Genomic DNA, 12119 nt, shown 5'->3' on the forward strand with positions numbered 1-12119 from the left:
AGTTTCACAGAAGTCATTATGACTAGACAACTCATTGCACTGTAATGTACAAAGACGAATTAGGCCTGGAAGCAACTCCTGCCTTAATTATTTGCTTACCAGGTGACAGGCTGTACTGTAGAAGTGATGCACCAATCCTTTTAGCAGCTAATAAAGTCTCTATGCATATATTGTTTCGGACCAAACAATACTCTACTTAGAAGTAATGATTAAGTATTTGTGACTTTCCTCCCAACTGTCTCTTCCAATTATGGTGGTAAATATTTTGATATAATGGAGCCATCTCCTTCCTAGGAATCACCAAGAGATACTCCGCCCATCCAGAATATACTATTGTTTTGGTGCATGTCTTAATAAAAAAAACCTCCATCAAGTTTCCTTCAGAAAAGTCTCTCTAAATTCAATCAGATTCTCCTTAAACACCCTCTCCCTGTGTGTAAAGCTCTATTCTCACATTAGTCAAGTTTTACAGTCAAATAGCTCATGGCTGCTGATACAGTCTGTGAGTGTACCAGGCAGGTATCAACCACTCATCCAATAAAACTGATTCTGAAGAACAGAGGGAAATGAGATGTTTAGCTTGGACTGGAAGGAGTTCCAGGCTGGAGAAATCTACTTGGCAGTAGAGCAGTCTTTTCATGGGCAAGTAAAACCCTCATTAATATGAAGCAGATAGTGTTTGGTAGAGATACCATTAAAAGTATGGAAGGTATCAGAGAGGGAGATCCTCTCTAAGAGTCAGGATCCATGGATTCAATTCAACCCTGATGCTGAGAATAATCATTGTCTCAATTTCCCCATCTATAATATGATTAATACTAGCCTCAACATAGCCTACTAACACAAAGTTTTTGAGGTCACAGCTAAAAGGTGATAAGCAGTATTCACAAAACTGCACCTATTTATTTAAACTCCATCTACCCTATAAGCCACTGAAACCTTGGCTATATGTAGACCAGAACCCTTGAATCAGATGCATTACATCTAGTGTTCCGCATTCTCAGTCTGTTTTGTTTGTTTGTTTAAATAAAATCAGGGAGTTTTTTGAGGTTTATCTTCGAAACATAAAAACCGGGATGAAATCGGGATAAAAGGAAAAAAAATACATTTAAAATCAGCGGTGAGGGAGGGAGAGAGTAAGACTGGAAAGGGGCAGGGGGAAGCAGAGCAGCACCAGGAAGCAAGGCGGGGAGAGCCATCAGTGGGTGTGGGGCATGGAGTGGGACACAGCTCTTGCTGCTACGCAGCCCTCCCAGGAGGCATGAACTGGGGGACCTATGGTAGGCTCTTCCCAGGGGATGTGGGCTCCTGAATCAGCAGCAGGAAGCATAAGGCACCGTGCCTTGCCTTTCTTCCCTGGCTGTGTTTGCGACCCTCCCTGTTGCAGCAGCCAGCTGCCAGGCTGCCCTGGCATTTGGGGGAAGGGGGGCCTGTGCAGAGCAGCTGGGTGTAGTGCCAGTTGTGGGGAGTAGGTCTCTGCCCTTCCACTTCCAGGGAATGGGCCACTCGTGCCGATTAACAGGGATCTGAACTGAAAAATGGGTGTAAATCAGTAAAAACTGAATGACTTAAAAAACCAAGAAAAAGGACACAAACTGGTAAAAACTGAGCATGTGGGACAGTAATTACATCTTTCACACAGCACTGCATACTGATAGCACTATGTAAATAGTGTTGAAACTACCTGCCCACTACTTTCAAATTTGGTTACCCTTTTAAAAGGAAGGAGCACAAAGTCCCCACCTGAGCCAGAAGTTGAGCCAGCTGGGGCTGAATGGTGGCACCACAGAGACAACGGGTTCTGTGACCTAAAAGCCTGATCTCAGAATCCAGGAAGCTGAGCTCTGACCTGCTACAAGCAGCTATGCCTGGACTGGCTGACAGTCACATGACAACAGCATAAAGGTAGAAGATCCCTAGTGAGACTTCTCTATGGAATCCATGGCACTGAGTTAAGAATTAGGGGTGCACCAATAAAGATTTTCTTGGCCGATACCGATAGCCAATTATAAACCAACCATACTGGCCGATGCCTATCCGATAATCCATTTACTGACATATATAAGCCTTTTTTTTGGTCCACTCCAGCAGTCTCCAGCACTGCATCAGCATCCTAACACTTAAAAATTGTGGCAGGGGCACTTGAACTAAAGCTCACTGAATGAGTTTTAGTTGAAGCACCCCTGCCACCCTTTTTAAACACCAGGATGCTTAAGTGGAACAGAGCCAAGCTAGGGCAGATGCAGGCTGCCCACTGAGCTTAGGGCTCTCCACTCTGCTGCCTTTGCCCCAGGAGCCCCACACCAGCCACACATGCCCTCCCCACCTGGCAGCAAGGAACACAACTCACCACCCCCACTTCTGCCACGTGGGCAGGAGGCATGAGACCAGCACAGAGCTCCCAAGGGAAAGGCAGCAGAGCAGAGAGCCCTGACCCTACAGCGAACAGCCTGCATCTGCTCCACACACAAATCTGGGGGGGCACATGCACCCCCATGCCTCTCCTGAGGGGTGCGTGCAGCAGCGGGGAGATTCTCCCCCTCACCCCCCAGGAAAAGCTGCCTGTTGCTGTCCTGATCCCTACCCTGGCCCCAGGTCCCATGCACCACCCTGCCTGGGCAGCACCCCCAGCTCAAGTTCCACTCTTTCTCTTACCGTGGGGGCTTGGATCTGCAGCCCCACACACCACTTTCCCTCCCCCATGCTCCATCCCCTCCACAGACTTACCTGCAGGGAGCTGCTCAGCTGTATTCCTGGCCATGTGCATACATGCAGCACCCCCTGCATCTTGCTCCCAGGAGCCCTAAGCAGGACCCCTTGCAGGCTAGAATGCTGCCCACCTGCAAAGGGAAACCCACCATTCCCCAAGGGAACCCAGGCATCCAGGGGCCCCAGCCCTGGGGCAGGGTGGGGAGGAAACCAGATGTCCAGGACCCTGGCTATAATGTTTACCAATAATTATGCCTTATCTGCTATAATGGCTAAAAAAAAAAAGCCAATAACCGATAATGCCATTTTCCTTTTCATCGGTGTCAATCCGACAGGCATCCAATATATCAGTGCACCTCCATTAGGAATGATTTCTGACCTCTAGTGTGATAAGGCTTCATAAAAAGAGAACTCTGTTTAACTCACACAGAACTATATAAAGGCATACAACATTTCCTTAATGGAACGTAATCAAATGAATTAAATGAGCATGTCTTGGGACCACTTAAAAGTGACTCTTCAGTATAAAGCAAAGCAAGCTAGGTAGTGGTACTGTGAACCTGAGGAATGAGCTCCTGTCAGCATTTAAAGGGTCTTACTTCCTGTCCAGTAGCTGCCTCCATATCAAGAAACAGATCAAGAAGAGATCGGACTAAGCGGGCTGCTTTTGCTTTGCTGATGGAATTCAAGAAGGGTCGAACATATTTCAGAAGTCCTCCAAGTTCTGTTTTCAGGACAAATAATGAAAAAAAAACAACAACAACAACAACAACAAACAAATGTTTAGGCATTCAGAAAACAACACAACAGTAGTCAAGTTATAATGGAATTTAATAGGCCTGCATTCAGTAATATATATTACATTAACTACTTAAATTAGAGTAATCAACAGTGTTTATAGGACACTGGGGTAAACAGTTCCTGAGGCAGTATGACTTGTGATAAATCAGGGAACTGGGAGATAAAATTCCCAGTTCTATTCTCAACTGTTGCTGACCCATTTTGTCACCTCAGGCAAATTAGTCAGTTTGGCCATCTATAAAAGCCTGTGTAATACTTACCTCAAGTTTGTTTTAAAGCTCTTAATGTTTGCAAAAGTCCTTGTGATTTTTTGATAAAGAAATTATTGTTTACATTATGCAACTATATTGAATATTAATTTACCGGTTTAAGAGTAAATTAAGTCTTCCCATCAACATCAATAGGCGAATTACACACTATCTAGCTGTTAATGTGGAGAAACATATATTATAAAAACAAAACCATTGCATACTTTCTATTATATGCATTACTTGCTTAGTTCTTACTTTGTTAATCCACTCGCTAATTTGCCACCCTGCTTATTAGTTTTATCTGCATTTATGCTTGTATGGCACATTTCAACCTAACGTAAGGGGCTTTATGGAGCAAAACATGCCAAGACAGATCACTTCTTCCCAAAAGGCGATGGAATGTGGCAATGAGAGCATTCAATCCTATACAGCAACACCACAACACTTTCGGATGGAAAAAAAAAAAGATACTGTATCCAAATTAATTATGTCGGGAATTGGGGGGGGAGGGGGGACAAAATATTTACCCATACTAAAATCTGGCTGGGACAGAAAGCTAACAGTACTGGGACAGAAAGCTAACAGTACTGCCCATACAAGCACCTGGGGCCTAGACTGACAGGCTGTTCTCACTTCTGTTTACTTTCCACCTAAAAAGACAATACTGGTACTTCCAGCAGCCCAGCACTATGCCAAAGTGTTGGCTCAACACTGACTCAGAAGGAAGTAGGGCACCTAATGGGGTCGCTGCAACATCCAAGTCTTGGCTAAATGTGGCACTGATTCCTTGTGGCATCCAACAGAAAGGCCATAGAAGATACAGACTGTAATATGCCATTTGTTCATTTTTAAGATACTAAAGACACAATGCAGGAATCAATTCTACTGTATATGAAAAAGCATGACAAATCAGCAGTTAATATCATAACTGCATCCTGCCTGAGCTCTCTTGCCTCAAGTTTGCTGTTTTTATATACTGTAAAGCAGGGGCGGGCAATTATTTTGGACGGAGGGCTGCTTACTGAGTTTTGACAAGCCATTGAGGGCTGCTTGACAGGCAGCCAGGGGAAGATAAAATGTTAATTTTCTAAATTTTTTAGGGGCCCCCATGGGATGGATAGAACAGCCTGGCAGGCCGCATCCAGCCCACAGGCCACATTTCACCCACCCCTGCTGTAAAGGAAAATATATTTGGGGATTTTTCTGCTTTAGAGTTATTACAGTTTGAACTTTGACAGCGATTTGGAATTCTAACTCTCTGACTTATTCACACAAGTAACAATGTTACTTCCCCTGGGTCCCCCTGAAATGACAACAGGGGCAGCTTGAGAATAAGATTTTTGGCAACATTATATTCATTCTTAGGGAACCCATTCTAGTTCAAACTTCTCAGCTTTATAAAATCACCTAATGGATGCAAGTGCAGAGCACCGCAATCTGTAGGGGAAGTGTGCTGCACAGTGGCTCCTTTAATCTTAGAAGTTTCCCTTGAATGCCCCACTACTATTCACCACTTGTTCCTGATGGCCAGGAAGCAAAAACTGTAGTCTTAAATAAGCCATGGTTATTGCCACCCATCGTGATTGGCAGGGAGGTGAGTGAGACTGGGGGGGGAAGAAGAGAGCATGCAAGGGAAACTACACGATTAAAGGGAGCTGCTGCACAGTGTACTTCCAGCACAAGTTTCAATGGTCCCTAAATACAAGTCCTCAGAATTACAATAAGAAAACAAATTATTTTTTCAATGACTTTTCAGACAGAAAAGCACCCACCACAACAGCAGCAAATAAACAATGATCTTCCCCGTACCATAGCAAATTAAAAATAAGTTTGCCAGATCGTCCTTTTCCACTTCTTAAGCCCTGGAGTACTACATCCGGTTCTGGGCTCCACAATTCAAAAAGGATGTAGAAAACCTTGAGTCCAGAGGAGAGCCACATGCACAATCAGCCGACAAGACAACAGGCTTTAGGAAGAGAGACTGAGAGCCATGGGCCTCTTCAGCCTGGAAAAGCACAGGCTCAGGGGTGACCTGGTGGCAGCCTATAAGTACATAAGGGGTGTGCATCAGGATCTGGGGGAACGCCTGTTCAGAGCACCCCACAGGATGACAAGTTCCAACGGTAACAAACTCCTCCAATTTAAGGCTGGACATAAGGAAAAACTTCTTTACTGTCCAAGCCCCCAAAGCCTGGAACAGACTGCCTTCAGAGGTGGTGCAAGCACCTACTCTGAACTCTTTCAGAAATGTCCCAATGCTCGTCTTGCTGGGATCCTTTGACCCCAGCTGACTTCCTGCCCCTGGGGCAGGGGGCTGGACTCGATCTTCTGAGGTTCCTTCCAGACCTAATATCTATAAAATGTCTAAGAAATAAACAGTCGGATCTTCCTTTCCTAGTTGTGTCTGGATCTGCAGAACCTCTCACTTCCAGGAAGTTATCAAGCCCAAGGATGTTAATTCATGTCCAAATAGATCTAGCATTCTACTGATGCTTTCTACACTAACTGTTCCACAAGTTCCTATGCTGTGATGGCTTCTCAGTCAGAATACTTGGAAATGTTGATCCCTGGGAATGTTAGGGCCAACCATTCTGCCTGAGTGGCAGCAAATACTCAACTTCAGATTTCTTTGTGTCAGTTGCAACTAATGGTCCATTTGCCTTTCAAACCTTCCTTTCAACAAGATTTTCAGAGTAAATTGAAGACAATGACCTCCTTGTAGAAAAAGAAACATTCTTTTGGAAAGTTTAGAAAACAGAATAAATTTTCCATTATTCATGTAAACTTTACTAATGGATTTCACTCCTGTTACAGACAGGCCACTGACACAAACTGCAGTCCTAGGCAGTTCACTCTCATGCTTAATCTGCAGAGAAGTCTAGGATAAAATTCAGAGATACAAACTTAGCCCCTTACGTTAACTCCTTTTGGGCTATTTCCCTCCAGTCTTACATGTAAGGGAAAATAATGCAATGGGTAGCTTTAGTCATCCACCAAGGACCTGGAGAAGACACAGCATAAATTATACCACTAAGTTTTCCGCAACAGAAACAAGTAGGCCTAAAGGAAGTCACTTGCATATTCCCTTTTAATCTGGAAAATAGCTTCACATGGAAGATGGCAGCTGGAGGAAGTGGCAGCACCTTTCCCACAAAAATGACACGCTACAGTGAGAAACAGAAACATCAACATCTCTCCCCACCTTCTTTGGCCTCCCAAATTTTCAAGAAGCACCACAAAGGGAAGTTCAATAACCTCACTCTGGCCTAATTGGGGGACACACACGCAGATTCTCAGAGCACTATCAACTCATCTTTGAAGGGCATATCTTAATGTTTTCACTAGCAGATATCCTGAACATTTTGCAAGTGTTCAGTGTTTTATTAAGTTATGTTTCAGAGCAGAGCTGTCCAACTTCTAAGCAGCCAGGGGCCACAGCACACAGGCTGTATACCCACTGCACCCTACATGAAGGTGCATCAGGCCGATGGTGGCTCTGTCCCAGGTTGGGGGTTACCTCCTGCCTGGTCCTGCCAATCATCTGATCATTAGGACCAGGTATGAGAAGGGGATAGGATGTGGGGGAAGCTAGGTGGCAGCACCAGCTGAGGTCCAACTCCCTTGGCCATGTCCAGTCCAGCTTTTTGGCTACAGGCAGCCCACTCCCCACCCTCCACCATGGTGCTGCTAGAGTTTGGGTTCTTGTCTGTGCTCCGAGAGCTCACGTGAGAAATCCTGCCCTGAGGGCTAGAACGTGGCAAAGAGCCGGAGTCCTGAATGCTGCACCCTGGGAAAAGCCCTGGTCCTGGGGGGCAGGGAAGCGGCAAGTAGAACTGTTCCCACCCTGCAAGGATGCCCAGAAACAATCCTGGTTCTTGCAAGTTGTGTGGCAACTCTGATCAGTCTTTGCCCCCTGACTCTACAGGACACGTGGGACAGCCTCAGTTGGGTGGGAGGGGTGAAGAAGTTTCCTGCAAGTAGCAGCACGGAGCTCTGCACTCAGCCAGCTCCTACTACCCCTTGCAGAGACCTTCCTTGCCCCTACCCCGCTATAAGCAGTCCCAACAAGGCTCACTTACAGGCTATGCTGTACACATTGCCATTTGCAACCAGAGTGGTAATGGAGGCAGAGTAACACCAACAAGCAGGAGCAGCTTCCAGGACTGCTTGCTGCAGAGTGTCCCACAGGGCAGGGAAAATTGTTTAAGAAGGAACCTGGAACAACCAGAAACCTGCCAAGTTTCTGTATAAGTCAGAAGCTGTCAAATTCAGAGGACAAAAGACTAAATACATTTTAAAATTCCCAATAAGGCATGTTGGGACCATGTAGATTTTCCAGCTTGAGCAGGTTTCTGGCTTTTATAGCTTCCATCTTAAAGAGGTCCTATGAAGGACTGGTGAATTTTCTGGGGGAAAAAAAATGGTGTTTTACTAAATGATACCAACTGACAAAGACAGAAACAGTTTGTGATAAAAGGTTTGCTTTGACAAATCCTGTAAAGATTTCTGAAACTTTTAAAGAGTCTTGTTTCAGTACTTCTAGTATGAAAAAAGTATTTTTCAAGTTCAAGAAAAGAAAAAAAAAAGGTTTCAAAACACTTGCAGAATGAAAGGATCATTTCCTGCCCACCTCTGCTTTGATGTTAGTTCTATGGATCTATAACAGGGGTGGGCAAAATATGGCCCAAGGGGGCCCCTAAAAAAAATGTAGAACATTAACATTTCTCTGCCCTTGGTTCCCGTCAAAAATGACAGGAACCAAGGGTAGGAGGACCCAGGGGAAGCCCAGCAGGCTCCAACAACTGGGGCCCCTGCCCATCCCCACCCAACCAGAAGCCCTTGCTGGGGCTGGGAACACGTGGCTGCCCCGCTCTGGAACCCCATGTAAAGTGTGTGGGGGGGGGCAGGAGGAGGAGGAGGAGACAGGGGGAAAGAAGGGCAGAGGTGCCCCGGGCAGGGAAGGAGCACGAAGTGAGAAGCAGCCCCTTACCTGCCCTGTGGCCTGCACCCTGTGGCACAGACAGCCCTGTGCGGACTACAAGCAGCTGCAGCAGGGCGTGCTGGCCATGAGGCAGGGGAGGGGCTGCATTTCCTCCTGCACTCAGCTTTTCCCTAGGCTCCTCACCTGCCCTGTGGCTGGCACTCCCTGCTGCAGGTGCTTGCAGCCCCACCTCCATGCTCAGCACTACCTTGTAACCTGGCCCCACTGCCAGCCTGATGGTAGGGCCGAATTACAAGCTGGTACTGAGCACAGGGAAGAGCAGCCCCTCGCCTGCTGAGTGGCCAGCGCCCCGCACTGCAGTCGCTTGCAGCCCGCGTGGGGCTGCCTGTGCCTGCTCCAGACAGCCCCACGTGGGCTGCGAGCACCCGCAGCAGGGAGCGCCAGCCATGGGGTAGGCGAGTAGCTGCTTTTTCCTGCGCTCAGCACCAGCTTCTTCCCTGCTGGCAAGCAGGAGGGCGGGGCTGTGCACTGCCCCCCTGCCTGTACCACCAAGCTGGGGGGCACTGGGAGTGAGTGGGCAAGGAGCCAGCAGGGGCATGGGGCCAGCACTGGTGCCCTGGGGTCAGTGCCAGCTTGGCCCAAAGCAGGGTGGCAGAAGCGTGGGGTCCCAGCTGGCAGGGGCTCTATGGAGCCAGGCCAGCTCCCCCCTCTCCCTGTTGGTGCAGCCCAGCCTGGCTCCACAGACCTCTGCCAGCTTGGGCCCCGCTTTAGGCCACACCACTGCTGGCCCTGGGACATTGGTCCCAAGGCATAGGGACATTAGTTCCAAGATGGTGACCAGGGGGCAGAGCACCTGTCAAGGGGTGGGGCTACCCATGTGGCCCTCCACAGCCTGGTATTGCAAAACTGGGTAATCAGCCCTCCACCCAAAATAATTGCCCGCCCCAATCTATAAGGAAGATGCAACCAGTCAAATACCTGGCGCTTACCTTCAGCTTGTCCCGTCTTGGCAAGGAGCGATCCCAATTCCAGGATGCTCTGCTCTTTGACTTGTACTGCTTCCTCATCATTTTCCAGGACATCACGCTTCACTAGAAGAAAGTGGAACAACTGCCTTTAACACCATTTTCAGACCAGAGAGAACTCTCAACATATGTTATTAAGTTTTTGCACTCCTTTCTGAAATCAAACAAATGCGACAAGTAACAGTGGAATCAATACAGTCTCCGAGACGTAGACGGCAGATTCTAAAATTTAGAATTTAAGATACTTATGCAACAGAAGTCTACAGAGTCGTTTCCCTATAAATAGTTCAATCCAGTTGATAGGTGTTTTTGTGCCTGGCTGAATTTGAAGTTTTAATGCTTATTAGAAGTACTATCACTAGATACTTTCCAGCTGTTAGAAGTACTGTTCCAAAGACAAACCCCTACTATTGCCTACAAGTGTTCTAACCAGCTACATAATTTGAAGCACAGAACCAGGCAAGATGGAACAATTTAAGGGCTGGTATTAAGAGGCCCCATTATTGCTACTGCACATAATGTTGCAATTACTTGGCTGAAGTTTAACTGGAATAATGCTAAGCCAGCATGAACTCGAGAAATATAACCATGTTCAGCAGCATATCACACGCTGGAAATATTAAGTGCTATCTATTACTTTAGGATGAAATCTCAGCACTTTCACTGTAAAAGTTTGATACACTTCTGAAAAATACTTTGTTACAAAATGAGTACTTTACAGTCACAGCTTTAAAGCATATAGGCATCAACTAGAACAGTACACAGTATGTTAACTTTTAGCACACATCAGCATCAATAAGGCCACCTGAGAAATCTTAACTTCAAGGTCTAATACTCAGATGTCCCTTTTATTACTGTAACAAGCACACAGCAGTAACATGTTCAAAGCATGTCCCCCACCACAGATAGATCAACTGTCCATCTAGTAGCATAGACATATTTAACACTGCCAAGTACTTGGGACAGCTCCCCAGATAGCTAAAGTTGCATTACGTACACCTGGTATTCTGTAACTGATGGAAATGAACGCCTCCAAAAAGTTCACAAAAGATCACCCCTCCTGTCTTATCCCCATGCCGTCCCTGCTGGGACTCCTAAACTGAAAAGTTTTAAAGTATTTTTTTCAGACATAAACAGCTACACAAGAACTCTAGTGCATGCCTGCTTTGTTCAGCACACGTTACGACCAATGTTCACACTTCAAATTATCTTTTAAACTGGCTGCATTCACACTGCCCAAGAGCTGACCCAAGTCGCAATGTATTTTAATACCAGAAAAGGAAAATAAGTTCCCCAGCAAAAACGTTTACCTTCAGGTTGATAAACACTATGGTATTTATGGCAACTACTACAAACCTCCCTAACCAACACAAAACCTGGATGTTAAATTGACGGACACCACTGAAACCCCTGGACAGACAGGCAACATAAACCAATTCTCACCAGTTGGCAGTGGAAAAGCTGCAACTTTTATGGCCTTTTTGTCTAAGAACTTACAGCATTTCCAACTGCAAGTGGCATTACATGGCTACATATTACATGGGCTACACAGTAACATCCCCATTATAAAACAATACCTTGCTCTATTTTCTACTTAGAAACTTCAAGCAGAGGCATGCAGCAAAGGAAGCCTCCCTCTCCCTTCTCAAATTCAGGAGTAAATAAACACTGGACAAAGAGGTCCTTTAGATCATTAATACTTCAGCAACTTCTTTGATTTCTCAATTCCGCATCAGGCCAGTGCTCCAACACGAGGGTGGTTTCTAAGGCTGACTTCAAGCAACGCTTCTGACTCACTTACAAGCGCAAGCTTATATTTAGATGGCTCAGCATCTGATGCTGTCATTCTGCCTGCCCGCTCCCCAGATGTGACCGGGACACCTCAGGCACTGTCCTCACCACTCTGGCACAGAACAAACACCATGTACGTGCCGGTGAGTCTAACCTCAGAAACCAGTAGCCCATAAAGCAAACCCCTGTTAGAGCCGCTCCCTTTCGGCCTGGGGACACTCTGCATAAAACAGGCCTCGGTTACTCTTGTCTGAGATGCTCCAAAGGACTAACGCAGCACCGGCAACCAGAATCACAGAAGCCCACATGAGGAGACGCGAGTGACAAGAGCAGTCGCGTGCCCATGTTCCTGCCTCTGCGTGTGGGGGGCCAGGTGTCACTGCCCCGGGGCCTACCCTGTGCCTAGGGAGCTGACGCTGGAAGCGGGTGTCCGCCTGTCCCCTACTGAGAGGGGGAAAGTGGCCACAGGGACGCCGGGAGAGGGAGGGGGATGACACACGGGGATGCCGCAGCCGCGGGACCCCGCTCCCGGGCCGGCCTGGGAGCGAGGGGAGGCTCCGTCTGCAGCCTGCGACCCCTCGTGCCCCCGCAGCAGGGGGG

At 47.0% G+C, this 12119-nt stretch overlaps 1 protein-coding gene across 1 annotated transcript in view; it reads right to left on the reverse strand.

Moving 5' to 3' along the window:
- PSMD11 (proteasome 26S subunit, non-ATPase 11) overlaps positions 1–12119 on the reverse strand; it is a 30780-nt gene that overhangs the window by 18447 nt on the left and 214 nt on the right. Inside the window, exons 2-3 of the mRNA XM_019554293.1 lie at positions 9693–9809; positions 3309–3433 (exon numbers count right to left, since the gene is read on the reverse strand). Coding sequence (XP_019409838.1) covers positions 3309–3433; positions 9693–9809 — 242 coding nt within the window. The remainder of the gene's footprint in view (positions 1–3308; positions 3434–9692; positions 9810–12119) is intronic.

This window comes from Crocodylus porosus, unplaced genomic scaffold, assembly GCF_001723895.1.
Source record: "Crocodylus porosus isolate Cpor-Errol unplaced genomic scaffold, CroPor_comp1, whole genome shotgun sequence".
Classification (NCBI taxonomy): domain Eukaryota; kingdom Metazoa; phylum Chordata; order Crocodylia; family Crocodylidae; genus Crocodylus; species Crocodylus porosus.